A 15,710-nucleotide genomic window follows, 5' to 3' on the forward strand; every position below is an offset into this window, starting at 1 on the left:
AGACCTGTGTGTGTGTGTGTGTGTGTGTGTGTGTGTGTGTGTGTGTGTGTGTGGTAGACATAGATAGAGCGAGAGAGAGAAGGAATGGAGAACAGACCATGAAAATGCAGTGAAGTGCCAACCTCTTACACCAACCATTCATCATGTCCACATACCGCTCAGACTGTATCTGCTCAGAGGCTCTCACAGCACACTGAGTCTAAAGCAACTCAGCCAGTAGTCTAAACAAGGACCATCAGGACAAAATCTGTTCTTTTCAAGAGCTCCAAAGCACTAATATTGGCCAACTGGTAGTCCATATAAAATGATACCTTGAATGTCTTCTGGCATTTGTCACAATCATTTCAGAAGTGAGGGGGGCAGAATGTTCACCAAGAGCATTTTTTTTTTTGGCCTTTCTCTTTGTCTTAAAGTAATAATTCACCCAAGAAGTAACTGCATAATCCATCACTCCAGTAATTTTCAAAAATCTTCATTTATCAGCCTTCACTGTTTGAGCCTCACATAAATGTACCCTTTAATAAGGATAGTTCTTACTCTAATTTATGACTGGATGAGCATTTAAAGATGTAAATGCTTATAAAAAGTTATGTAACCCTGGACCACAAAACCAGTCTTAAGTCGCTGGGGTATATACATTGCTCAGCACCAAAAAATAGCCTAGGTTTTTAATCCAATTATTATTATTATTATTAACAACAATAACAATTTCTAATAATTTATTAATAAAATAATATTAATAAAACAATTATATATTACAAGCAAACATTATATATAATAAACATACTCTATATTAATACATTGATGGCAACCATAAACAGCCTTGCAGTTTTTTATTCCAATTATTATTAACATACATATGTAAATATTTATTTACAATAAAGAAAAATAACACAAACTACAGTTTATTATTATTACCCAAACCATTTATTATTAATAATAATAATACATTATTTCTTATTGTTGTTATTATTATTACATCTAATATTAAATATATAATATTTATTTTTATTATTATCATACAATATTATTGTCACGCCCCTGGACTCTATCTGTGTGTTTTTCCTCCCTCACGTGCTCCATGACCCAGTTTTCTCCCATGCTAATTGTTTCATTAGTTCCAGGTGTTTCTTGTCATCCCCTCCTCTAGTCCTGTGTATTTAAAGCGAGTCCTATTCAGAGTTCCTTTGTCTGGTATTGAATGTTCGTCTTTCCCAGCTACGTGTGTGTTCCTAGTTCCATTGGATGTTAATTAAAGTCTGTTTGTTTGAAGTCAACTCCATGTCTCCTCGTTCCTCGCTCTGTGCTCCTCACAGTAGTGGCTCGTGACAATTATTAAATTTTTTGTCTTGTTTTATAATATTGCTGTTTCTGCTGTTTAATACAAGCCTCTCAAGCTGTGCATTACAGTAGGTATCACCAATAACCTCCACCTATGGATTTTACAATGGTTACATGCACAACATAAAAATAAACACTACCTCTCTGTAGAAGATTCACTGTGGCTTTTTGTTTTATGTAAAAAGGGCTTATTTACTGTACAAGCACTTGATAAAGTAGATACAAGGATCTTGAATGCTCTGGTTTTGCTAACAAAAATATTTGATTAAGCTCACCATATGGAAACTTTGCAAATAACTGGCCATATGGGATGTGAAGAAAAAACACATGCCTGTGGCAGATGTGAGAAGAGCAATCATAGAAATCTGCACGTCAGGAACATCCGTGATATGACAGAGAACAGCGCATCTTATACACGCACAAGACAACACAGATCACTTGTGTTATTTATAGAATATTCTGTAATGAGCTCTCATGATTTACAGACTCAGATGACAGGAGGATATTGTGCTCGTCTTTCAAAGGAAGTTGATGCATTTGAGAAGTTTCTCAGACCTGAAGCCACAGATCACCTCCGGGGCTGCAGGGATACTCTCAGTCTAGCAAAACAGAGCAAGACGAGAAAAGAAACGACACTGATGGAGAGGATTGGGGAGAGAGACAAGTAAGAAAAAAACAGAAAACTGTGTTTCTGGCCAACAAACTGCTCATTAGTGTAACTGAGAGTTTAAGACCTGACCTTGCTCGCCAGAGAATAAGCCTCTCTTTTAATAACAGGCTCACTGGAAATAAAATTCTGAGTGGCTCATCATTCCTAGTCACCTGACTCCATGAGACAACCAATAAAGTAGAGTTTGCATTGCGACTCATTGATCCAAACCTGTATGACTTTCTATCTTCTGTGGAACATTAAAGGTTTTTGGTGAAAAAGCATCACAAGTGATTCATTTGACTCCATATGACTATATTCTACTGTAAGTCCTCTGAAGTCATATGAAAGTCTTATCTGAAAGTCTTGACATCTGCCCTAGATCTCTTTGAAAGTTCAACACAGTTCATTCGAGAACTAGCAATAACCGATTCTTCTTCTGAGTCCTATTTTTTTTAATGAATTTATTGTTTCAGTTCTGCATATGACTGATTATGTTCTCAAATTCAACTTACTGACTCACATGTCAGTTAACAGCCTTTGGAGAGAAAGATTATCCGTGAATAAGGACCTTTTTGAAGCTTTAAATCTCCAGTTCTCATTCATTGTTATTGCATGAAGAAAGTGACCAGCCAGATTTGTGAACCAGATCAATTGATTCACCGAAAAGAACTGACTCAAAAGAACACAAATCAAATTGGTTTGATTCTCGAGTTTGGATCACTAAGTAAAAAAGGTTTGTTGTATACAAAAATAGTATAACTTAACACTTTATGGTTCTTTTTTTATAGTCCTTTTTTATCATTTTTGGAGCTTGTTCACTATAAACTGCTCCTGTAAATAAAATAGCTGTGTGAAGGCTCTTCAAAATTATTCTGTATGTGTTTCATAGAAGATAGAAAGTCATACAGGTTTGGAACAACATGAGAGTAAGTAAATGATGACAGAATTTTAGCATTTTCATTTTTGGTGAACTGTTCCTTTAAGACATTATGCAGAACATTATTTAATATTCAAGCCAGTGTGTACACCTATTAAACACTTCCACTGGCACTTAATTATATTTCACAAATTATCAAATGGAAATGTGTATTAGCGTGAGTGAGTGAGTTTCTGTGCGTTTTATTGTCTTACCCCTGTCGGTGTCGTAGAGAAAGACGAATCGATTCCAGTCATAGTGGTCTAGCAGGCTGAGAAGGGCTCCTCGTATGGAGGGCCGCAGCTGTAAGACGAACTGGCTCTCGCCCTCGGTAGGGAAACTGGGTGTGATAAGGGAGATGTGCAGCGCGCCACAGAAGGATGTTAGCGTGTGAACCGACCTCTTATCGTACAGGCCAAAAATGGCGAACACGCCCCGCGAGTACTGCGAACAGACTGTAAAACACAACACCACAGAGGAAGAGAGAGAGAGTTAGATGCTTAAAACATTAATTACACAAAACCTGAAGGAGTACTGAACATTTACGCCACTTTAGAGCATTAGGCCCCTGTTTACGTTAGTGTTCTGATATAGGACTTCTCTGTAGGTGTTTGAAACATTAATGAAACCGCCTGGCAGACCCTTCCACCACCTGAACAAGCAGATTCTTTACATGAAGTCTATTATGAACTTACTTTTGTACTGTAGTTTTGAATGTTACAGAAGAATGGCTAATTTGCAAAACACGAAATACTAAATAAATGAAAATAAATTAAATAAATGAAAATTCTGCAATTTCAGTCAATAACTTGTAAGGTAGGTGCACACACACCCACCTGTGTGCTGCTAAAAATTCAGCTTTGCCATCACAGAGATAATTACATTTTAAAATATATTAAAATAAAATTGGTTACTATTTATAAGAATAAAAAAAAAACTGTTTTCTAAGTTTTAAATTGTAACAATATTTCATAATATTACTATTTTACTGTATTTTTGATCAAATAAACGCTGCCTTGATGAGCATAAGAGACTTACCAACCTCATATATACAGTATATATTCTAACGGGACCATGATAAACAGCTAAACCTTGCCCCTGATTTAACATTGGAAATAGGCTACAGGGTGCTTGCTTTCTAAATGGGCTTTCCACAAAAAACACAGAAGAAAGAAAATGAAAAATTGGATCAGTTCTATGTGGACATTACTGAGTCAGGGCTGCAGCAGTAAGTGCCAGCAGTTTCCAATATACACTTTATATGCTGCATGATAATGAGCTCCACGCTGCTTCTCCCCGTGTTTTTGCAATTCTGAGAAACTTCAGTGGCTGCTGAGACAACGTCTGATCTACTGCCTCAGTCTGAAGTGAGTAGTTAAGCAGGCCCGTTTCTGAAAATGTCTCTCATGTCTGACAGTCTTGCAGTTATTGTCAGTTTTCCCTTTTCATATTTCTTTCTTGCAGCAAGTCCGACTTCTCAGCTTTGAAGCTTAACTGCGGCACGCTAATGGAAAAACCACCTGGCTTTGATGATTTTTGCTTTCCCGTTTCTGTTCCGAACAAACAGCCAAAAATTCAGAGGCACGTCAAAACTAACAACTCGCTATGTATGCTCACGGCAATGAGGGCATTATTGTCAACGTACACAAGTAGGCTCGTTTAATCGTATCGTAATTACATATTGCTGAACGTGCTTTGTCATAGTTAGTTATTTTTGTATGACTTTTGTATGATTGGCACTAGCATGTGTCTGAAAGTAATTGTGGATTATTAGCGGGATCTTATTGTGTCATAAGTATAGGCTCTTTGATCATGGATATCTCCATGACTGCACAGACTACATCTGCCTCGGACTGGGGGAAGGGAACGGAAAGACACCTGGATCTAACGGTGGGAAGCATCATTCCCACAGAGAAGCAGAGGCTAGTCACACACACACACACACACACACACACACACACACACATCAATATACAGAGCCAAACCAAGAACATACAGTGTTTCCAAAACTTTTTTGTCTTATGCACATGTACAGCCCCATTATTAAGCCTCAAGTACCTCTTCATTGACAAAAACAGTAATGTGTTCACACTGTACATGATATAATTTAGTACCATCAACAATATCATCAAATAAGACATTTTAAACAACAATAGCAAAAAAATATTGCGAGAAAAAACAAAAAAAGTAATATAGTTCAAAAGTTTTGTTTTTTTAAAGGGGTCATATGATGCGATTTCAATTTTTTCTTTCTCTTTGATGTGTTACAAGCTCTTGGTGCATAAAGAAGATCTGTAAAGTTGCAAAGACTAAAGTCTCAAATCAAAAGAGATATTCTTTATAAAAGTTAAGAGTTAACCACGCCTACCTAAAACGGCTCGTTCTAACACGCCCCCACATGTCTGCGTCACGATGTGGGAAGATTTGCATAACGCCGCCCAAATGTTCACGCAAAGAAAGAAGGCGTAACTTTTATTCTCGCTGTAGTATTGTTGCCGCCGCCATGTCGTGAAAATGCTGTGTGTTTGTTGTGAAAGCGAAACTACTTTGTTTGGCCTTCCAAAAGAGGACACAACTAGAAATCAGTGGTTAAGTTGTATTTACAACACTGTTCCAGAACAGTTCAACCCAAATATTCAGATGTGTCCAGCGCATTTTATGGGGGACTGTTTCCTGATCCTGGAAGAGTAGACTACAATGCTGGCTGTTCTGACTCACAGACTGTAAGTACAGTATCAGAATCAGAATCCAATTTGCTAGTTAAAAAAAAAAAGAAAGAAAATCTGAATTAGCTATGATCGGCGCATCACTAATTAAAATACTAAGTAAAAGGCCTCAAATTTGAAGTACAATCTGGGATGTCTTTTTCTATCAATTCTTCAATAGGTAGATCTTGTCTTTCATAAAGGCCGAGGTCAGGGATCTTGGGCCTAAAAAGGTTGGTGACCACTGATGTACAGTATGTGGAAAATAATGTGTTTTTTTAACCTTAAACCGCATAAACACATTTCATTACACCGAATACACAAAATAATGTTATTTTTAGCAACATCATATGACCCCTTTAATATTTTTGAAAGAGTTCTTTTATGCTCACAGAGTCTGCATTTATTTGATAATAAATACAGCAAAAACAGTAATAGTGTGAAATATTATTAGAATTTAAAAGAACTGTTTTCTATTTTCTAATTTATTTTGAAATGTAATTTATTTCTGTGAAGGCAAAGCTGAATTTTCAGCAGTCATTACTCCAGTTTTCAGGGTCACATGATCCTTCAAAAATCTAACATGGTGATTTGATGCTCAAGTAACATTTCTTTCTTATGTTAAAATGGCTGAGCCTTGTGAGAAAATAGAAGTACAAAATCTTTTGTAACATTATAAATGCCTTTACTGTCACTTTCGATCAATTTAATGCATCTTTGCTGAATAAAAGTATTGATTTCTTTAAAAAAAATATTACACATGACCACAAATGTTTGAACTGTTGTGCATAATTTATTTTTCTATCACAATATCTGTAGTTATTGTTGTTTAAAGGGTCCTATTTAATAATAATGTTGATGCTACCAGTGCCAGACACACACATTTTAAAACACATTGTGTACATTATTGTTTTCTTTCATGAAAAAAAATTCATGAAATGAATATTATAATTTTAATATATTATCATTTAGTTTTAAATAATAGTTAAATATATTCTTTTTCTTCGTATGAATTTCCAAGTAACCTCAGCGATACACATGGTCTGTTCTAAAACCAGTCGTGTTTGTTCTACTTATTATATTCGCACACCAGCAGAAACCACACACAAAGTCAGCTCACACACCCTTCAACATCTGCACTCCACTTGAACAATTTTGTCTGAGACCTGCATACCAAGTCACAATGCCATAGGCTAGTTGTTTATGAGAGAGATTGCGTCAGACTTTTCACCCTGCAGTCGCTCTGTTTCACCTGATTTGTAGTTAACCCTCATTTGAATGCTGCTAAATACATTCTCTCACAGCGCATGCCACAAAAATTAGCACAAAGAGAACAGTATTGTCTCAACTTCCGCAATTTTACTGTCAGTTTCCTGTCATTCCAATCCACACAGCTCTAGGACACAGAAAATCGTATGCCAGCACTCATAACATTGAAGATAAGTATAACATAAGCCGTTCAGATTTCTGTAATAAAATTTAGTGGCCAATATCTAACAGAAATGTCTAGTGTTGTTATCTATGAATTAAAAAATTCTTATTTTAGTACTGTGATGAAGTATGGTATATAATACTGTCAAACTACTCTAAAAGACAATTAGTTATCAACACACACTGTTATGGACTGTAAAGACTGTTCAGAGTAAGACGGTGGTACCATCTTTCCCTCAAACGAATGCTTGTTGACTGATCATGATATGAGCGTGTATCTAAAACAGTGTGGGAGCGCTGAGAGCTGCTGCACTGAATTGCTATATAAACACATACATATTTAAAACCTGCTTATCTTTATTGGTACAACGTATATAGGGCCTAATTACCAATTACTCTGGGATTGCTGGAAAATAACAATGACAACACTGATTATATTATTTAGATATTAAAATCCTGGCCAATACAATAACCCAATTATTATTTTAATGTTCTGGCTGATAAAAAAAATAAAAATAAATAGGCAATATAAAATATTTTATACTTTAAGAAATAACAATAATATGAACACTTGAATACAACAAAGTAAAATCAGTTTTAAATGCCACAAGTGAATTTCAATTTAAAAACTTTAGATATAAATGATGGAAATTGGATATTCATGTAGGCATTTACTAAAGATTACATTTAACAGTGTTGCTACTGTTTTTAAAGATTAACTTGAAAAGAGCATCGGATGACGGCAAAGGTATCTCTAATATCTAAATGCAAATACATATCATATCTAAATGTAAAAATACAGGAAATGAGCATGAACAATTAAGTGTAAAGTTGTCTGATATTCATCCAATATCTACCTAGAAAATTCAAAATTTTGAAATTCCCTACTGTTGGACAATAACCAGTATTGCAGCAATTTAGTGCAAAATATCAAACATGTAAAATATGTCTATATATATATAACTAATGCTAAGACTAATTCTTGTTGACTGATCGTGACATGAGCATGCATCCAAAACAATGCGTGAGAGCTGACAGCTGCTGCACTGAATTGCTATATAAATTCACTAAAAGCAATCAATAATATTAATCAAATAAATCGAGAAACCGAGACTGGTAAATAATAAATATGGGACATTTCGTAGAATTATATAGGCTAATAGAATATTCTGTCTTTCCTACGAGCCTAATAGGTTTTTGGACATTCCTGTTTTTAACAGGGACATTTCCAATGACAGCTCCAGCCACAGGAAAGGCCAGAAAATAGGCACGTCTGTGTACAGCAGGGCTGGATTATCCAATGGGCATTGCAGGCTCAGGGGCCCATCCGCACTTGGGGCCAAAACGAGGGGAAGAAAAAATTTTGGAGTGTCTATTTACACTAAGCAAATAGCCCACCTTGTTCACACTAGCTCCGCCCACCAATGTCTGGTTGGCATAGACAACATTACTAAAGATGCACATCATGCAACAGGTTCAGTGGCGTAGGGTGTAAAGCGCACGACTCTGTTTTGACGCGATCGACCTAGAGTTGGAATCCACCTTTTGCTGAACTCATTCTTCTCTTTTTTCCCATCATATATCAGATCGGAAAAGACATTTATTTTCAATAAAAATGAAGGAAATATGAAAAAAATGGAAATAATTCACTAGAAGAGAAGAGAAGGAGAGTAGAGAAAAAGGCGGTGGGCCCTTACAACACATTGTGCCCAGGGGCCTCTGAATTCTTAATCCGGGCCTAGTGCACAGTGTCAAATGCATCATCAACAACAACTGAATGTTTTAATGAAATAGAGACGAGCTTCATGAGCAGGTCTTTAGGGGAAACCACAGTAAGGTTTTTGATATCGCCTTGGTCTTAAGACTACATAAACGTGTTTCAGTCACACTTCCCCTGTCTGCAGGGCTGGATAGCTACTAAAATCACCACACATATCCCTGGGGAAAGAGAAAGTGGGGGTAGGGTGGAGGTGTATGCGCTAAAGGGGACACGGAGGCTGCTTGTAGCAATCTAGACTGCAATTACGCTAGCAAGATACTCCACTCCAGCAACCCCCCTCCCCAAACACCAACTCAGCTTAGTTGTTTTCTCTGTCAGTCTGACCTTTTTAAAGGGACCACGTCTGTTTAGGAAAACAACCAAAGCAAGGTTTTATTTGACATTATCAAAAAGCCACAGCTCAGATGCCCTTTGAGTGTACTCAGGACACTGTAAACACACAGTGTTTCAAGCAGTGCCGTATGTTTCCCCTTAGGAGTGAAAAGAAGGGTTTGTTTTTAATAGGCTAGATTTTATCAACTGTTCTATTAAAGAGAGTACCGTTTGTAATTCCGCCGCTCTACAATTGTGGCAGTTTCCTCACTGCAACGGTCCATTTCACTATGGCCAACACTACCAACGACCCCTAAAGTGCCTCCACCAACATTCCACTCAAATGAACAAGTAGGTCAGTGCTGTTATCCCGCACTTCCATAATCGATGAATGTCTGTGTGTGTGGATTGGACAATCTACATGCTGTTTTATATAACATCAAGCACATTTAAAGGGATGGTTCACTTAAAAACCTAAATTCTGTCATTATTTTCTCACTTTTATGTTGTTCCAAACTTGTATGACTTTCTTTATTCTGTAGATATTTTGAAAAATGCCTGCTTTACAATGAAAGTCAATGGGGTTCAGTGTTGTGTGGGACCCCATTGACTTTCATTGTATGAACAAAAACATTCTTCAGAATCTCTTTTGTGTTCCAAAGAAGAAATACAGTCATACAGGTTTGAAACTACACGAAGGTGAGAAAATAATTTTTGAGGAATATTTATACAATGAAAGTCAGTGGAGTCAAAAACAATATTGGACCCCATTGATTTTAATTGTAAAAAAAAAAAAACACTGAGACAAATATCTTCTTTTGTGTTCCTTTGAAGACAAAACATCATATAGGTTTAGAACAACATGAAGGTGAGAAAACAATGAAAAAATTTATATTTTTGGGTGAACTGTCCCTTTAATCTGACATTGCCACCTTTCCAGGGGTAGCTTGTTTTAAACCGTCCCAACCAGAAAGAGCATTTACAGCAAATTCTGTTTGGGCTTATAGCCAGAAGCTTGACATCACCAATAGCTAGCGTGGATATTTTATAGTGTTTCCGGTTAGCATCTGTGCATCTGCGAAATGAATGCTCCCCAAAGGCGAAATAAACACGCTGTTGCTTTAATTCATATGATCTATACAGAAATCTGATTTACAATGCAATAACGTCTCGCAGGTCTCGCCTTTTAACTCCTATAGTCGGACACCTAAACAGCCTAGCGTATGTGATGGGGGGGGGGGGGGGGCTTATATGCCAAAAGCTTGACATCACAAATAGCTAGTGTGGATATTATATAGTGTTGCAGGATAGCATCTGTGCATCTGCGAACTGAATGTTCCCCAAAGGTGAAATAAACACGCTTTTGGTTTAATTCATATGATCTGTACAGCATTCTGATTTATGATGCAATAATGTCTCGCAGGTCTTGACTTCTACCTCCTCTAGTCGGACACATAAACAGCCTAGCGTACGTGAGGGGGGTGAGGAATAAGCAAAGCTCGGCTGGCTTCTGATTCTATGTAAACCATGAACTGCAGAAAAACTGATCCCGCTTTCCGCTTCACACATCACCGCCGTTGACAGCTTCACTCGCAGTGCGCTTGACTTCATCTCCCACAATGCCTCTGGGACAGAAAACATGGATTAGGTTTCCCTGTCTGCCCAGTCCCTCTCCTTCAGACCAAAACCTTAAAGATTAGGACAAAAAATGTGGAAAAATAATACGAAAAAGTAGCATCCGTCATAATGGAGAAACTAGTAAATAGGTGAGTTAAGGTGAAGATGGATCTTGATTTCATACCATTTTAAAGGCGGTTTAGTAGTGAGTTTGAAGGCGATGGCTCTTCTTTCAGTCTGAGAGGCCATGGAGAGCATCCTTCAGTGCATGACTGCTTTATCAATACTAATGGCCTAACCCATCCTCTGGTCATATGAGGAAAACTAACCTTTCTAAGGGCTAAACTGCTGCCTGTCACTATGTATGAGATATGGATACTCCTAATACAGAATCGAATTGTTTTTTTCCTGATTTTATCATAAAAGTGAACAGGCAGTGCCGTAACATGAGATTTAACATTATCAGTTTAACCAATAAATGTGCAAATTATTGAAATTTCACAGACAAAAACAATGGCAAATCCATGTGAACAACTTGAACCCGTTGCGAAATCTGCGTTGGAAAATATTTCACCCTGACAAAAAATTCCTAATTGCATGGATTCCTATTAAAAAGAATTTGGAACATCAACACTGTTATTCAACTGATTTGAATTGGGATGAATAATGACACTGTTGCCTTCCGTAGAACGACTCATAGCTGATTTTTTATGTTTCATAATTGAACTTTACAGTTGTTGAACTGAACTATGTCAAGATTAAACTGACTTGAGCAGAAAAAATACACTATTATCTTTTTTAGAGCTGCTTTACAGCAGAATTTGAATTTGCCTCATATTTGAAGAAGTCTGCATCACTGATTATATTATTGTCCTGTTTATTATAGTTTAAATAGTTAAATAATATTATAGAAGCTGCTTTTAAATCAAAGTATAAAGTATCAAGTGCTACAAAAAGGTGACCTGTCTTGAAATTACTGTATTTCACCCATGAAAATTCACTGAACAACAATAAATGTGACCACATCTTTGGAAATGAGCTACAGGAGTGAAAGTACATGACTTTAGAAAGTGAAAGTCACTGTGTAAATAGGAATTAAAGGACAAAAGAAAAAATTCAATGAAAAAGTGCTTTCATGAAAAATTTATCTTGTCTCAAGAGTCTCTTGTTTGATTTAAAATAAAACATCCACACAAGCTTTTCATCTACATGCTAAAAGTCCAAGTTGAATAGAAATCCGATCTTCTGTTACCTAGTTGCAAGCACTTGATAAAATAGATTAGATTTCCCTCCTGGGACCAGCGTGTTCGATATTTATAGAAAAATCATAGAGTAGCTGAATGAGATTTTTTTATGGGGAGCCAAAGACGTCGAATCGCAACTGTACAGACCGAGACAAGAGAGAGTGTCGGCGTCACTCAAGCACTCATACACGCACTGTGACTAATGCTGGGTGGCAAATGAATAAACTAACACTTGTTAGTGACATTTACGAAGTTCGTCATCACAGGCATTAATGGTGAGAGGTGAAAGAGAGAGAAAACATTTATGCCGTCTCTTCCAGAAGCAACGGTAATCACATCAATGAAGCCTGAGGTGTATACCTGAAACATTAAGCTCGCATGACCTCACATCCTGTTGATGTCATACTCAATGCTGGCACTTCTAAAATAAAATAAAAAAACCTAAGTAAAATGTACGAGAAAAAAGTGCGAGAAAGTTGCTGAGTGATTTTCTAAGATACCTTGTTTTAGCCAAAATCCAAGGTGGGTTGTTACAAAGTATATTTTGTAATGCATTTCGATACATATTTCAAATAATCAAAATAGCTTTTGAACTTTCTGTTCATCAAATAATTCTGAAAAAAGTATCAGTTTCCACAAAAATATATCTAAATTATATTATACATATTAATTCATTCTTTTCTGAGCCAAAAATAATGATTATCATACATTTTTACCATGATTTACAGAAGATACCAACTAAATGTCATTCAGTGTAACAATAGTTTATATACCAAAAAATCTTGTCAGGCATATTTAGAAGAAGAATCATTAAAAAACTCACAGTGCAGTCCCCAAAATACTAATTAACTGTAATTTTAAACATTTACCAATTTTTGAAACTATCCTTCAAACCACTAGGTGTTACTGATTTGTCAGCAAGAAGTTTTTAATCATTTGAAATGTAATAAAATTTAGTATGATCAATTTTTCTTTTATATATTTGAATAAGTACAGGTCAGAATAAGCATGTTGTTTCGTTTTTACAAAATGACAAATGATGCTGAATGACGATAGGACATTATTTCACCCCTTTTTTTGGACATTTTATTTTCACAAAAGTAATTTGAAACATTAAAGTAGACACTTTACTTGCATTTAAAGGCACAATATGTAAGATTTTTTAAAATTAAAATATCCAAAAACCACTACAACAGTGTTATATATTTTGCTGACTCGTGTACTTACATTATCACAAATGTTTCGAAGAATGTTTAAATCCAGAGAAATAAGCAATTTTAACTAGTGACACGGACCGTGTCCATAGTGTCATTGTGTCGCCTGCCAATGACGTCATAACCCCTCGATTTCCGGTTTTGTTTTGTAGAAAACATGGAAACACCAAAGACGCTTTAATATGTTGTGCGTTTTAATAGACTGGTGAAGACCGCACAGAGTAGCATAATAACAGAACGTTCAAATGTGTCTAGTATGATAAAACAGCGCAGCTTACTTCCGCTGCTTTCTGGAAGGAGCGGAAGCGATCGACTGTGGCATAATAAAAGCTCCGCTGCTTTCGAGCCGTGTGCCGCGCTCCTTCAGTGGCCTCGTTTTACTTCGACGGCTTTCCGCCTCACCCTGCGTCATTCTACTACGTTAATAAATCTTTAATACATTAGCTCATCCATGAACATGATTTCTGCCCGAGTCCCGTCGGATTGCATCGGCTGTGGGGATGAAGATGACAACTCCCATGATTCCACACCCAGTCACGGCATCATCAAACTACGCCTTTGTTTCTTTGTTTGTTTTGAATACGCGCCCTCTAGTGGCAAAAAATTACATATTGTGCCTTTAATATGCTTTTTTATGAATATAAAATCACTTAAATATCATCTGATGTGGACACCAAAACAGGACGTCTCGTCTTATACTACACATATAACTGTAATAGCCTAAACTACAGTGCAGTTGTTCATAGCTGCCAGGCAGCTACCCTACTAAAAAATACACTGTCTTTCCCATAATTCAACCTGTTTTTATGGTAACGGGCACCAGTAAAACACAGCTTTGAATACTTATGCAACAGTGTGTGCTTGTGCTGCACAATGAAGCTCTTCCCCTGTTCCTCCAGATCCAGACATCAGTAATTCATCGGCATGCTGATGTTTATCTAAGCAATCAGAAGATACATATTCATATCCCTTCACGATGATGACATAACACGAGCAAAAGTGCCCGTGATAATAGCAAAAGTTGGCATTTACATATCACAGTTGATTCCTAAAAGTCACTTCCTGTGCCGCGTCGCCGTCTCTCTGAGACGTGTCGTCTCTCTGTCTCTTTTCCTTGATGCTGCACAGATGCCGTTTCCTCAGTTCTTGACAAATACTGTTCTCTCCCTTTCAACATTTCTCCTGCTCTCCTCTACGGCTGAATGCCAGGGTCTGCCTTGCAGGGGAGAGCTGGCCCATTTCTCTCTCTCTCTTTTCCTCTCCTTCTATCCCTAACTCTGGTCTCTGCCGTAGTTGACGCTTCTCTTGTTCCTTCTGTTGCCTGTTGTCTTGTGTCTCTATCCTTCACTCCTATTCTTTTGTTGTAGCTCTCTGTCTCCTTTGTGACTCCATTTTTCATCCACTATTTTTGTGTTCTTTCTGTCTTTTCTTTTGTGCCCGCTCTCCCTGACTGCTCCTCCTCTCTCTTTCTCGCTCTTACTCTCTCATGTTCACATTGTCATGCGCTTCCTCAGAGAATTCTTTCTCTTTATTTATATATTTATTTATTTACTCATTCATACAGCCTTAAACTGTGCACTGAGCTTCAGAGAGAAGGAGAGAAAAGCAGTCGACAAAAAGCTTCCACCTAGTCTGGCCTCTATTTAAACCTGAAGTCCATTTACAGACACAAAGCACAAAATTAGTGTGCAGCACCTAAACCAGGTGCAGGATTATCTTTGTCATTGAATGAAAGAAGCGAGAGAGAAAAAGACCAGAGCAGATACTGTTATAAAGAAAAAGGAAACATTTCCTCAGAAAATATTACTTTTCTAAGAACAGGTAAAATAGGGTACCCGATTTATATATATCTAAAAAAGTCAATGTTATGCATCAGCTGCTTAAATATTTAAATAAAAATCTGAAATGCATTAAATATTAGAAATGAACAATTCACAAATTAAAAATGTCATTAGATTTAATTTATATTAAAAATTAAATGACATCACATTTAAATTCATATAAAAAAAATTACATTTACATTAAAATTTTAAAAATAAAATTATTATTATATTATATTAGCATATAGCCCGCTAGCATCGCCAGCTTGGTTGCCGCTAATCTCGCTTACATTACTAATACTCTATTCACACACATTACCATTGTTTTACTCACTGTTACTTGCTTTAATGGCGGATGTGTGTCTACCTTTGAGTGCAGGTGAGGACACGTTCGAGCTGCAATCGGTGCAGCTCGAGCTGCAGGCCGTGGAGAAGCAGATCCGTGATCTGGTGGAGAGGCAGACCCAGCTGAGAGAGCGGAGAGCCGTGCTGGAAACATCCCAGGTTGACGCTCACAAGTCCGAGGTAAGTATACAGCGCGCTGCTAATTCTCCCACCACCTCTACTCCGTGTGTTTCTCTGCACAGGCCCAGTGCACCCAGGACGCAATCTTCCCAGATGTGCTTCACTCCGGCGCCGGGACACCACGGATCCTGGGTGCACCCGCAACGGAAGACG

General features: G+C 37.2%; 1 protein-coding gene across 1 annotated transcript in view; it reads right to left on the reverse strand.

Moving 5' to 3' along the window:
• The window catches only part of LOC107703442 (glutamate receptor 4-like), a 101,231-nt gene that overhangs the window by 33,443 nt on the left and 52,078 nt on the right, over positions 1-15,710 (reverse strand). The window contains exon 3 of the mRNA XM_016506066.1: positions 3,125-3,364. Coding sequence (XP_016361552.1) covers positions 3,125-3,364 — 240 coding nt within the window. The remainder of the gene's footprint in view (positions 1-3,124; positions 3,365-15,710) is intronic.

This window comes from Sinocyclocheilus anshuiensis, unplaced genomic scaffold (genome assembly GCF_001515605.1).
Source record: "Sinocyclocheilus anshuiensis isolate Anshui unplaced genomic scaffold, SAMN03320099.WGS_v1.1 scaffold330, whole genome shotgun sequence".
Taxonomy (NCBI): Eukaryota; Metazoa; Chordata; class Actinopteri; order Cypriniformes; family Cyprinidae; genus Sinocyclocheilus; species Sinocyclocheilus anshuiensis.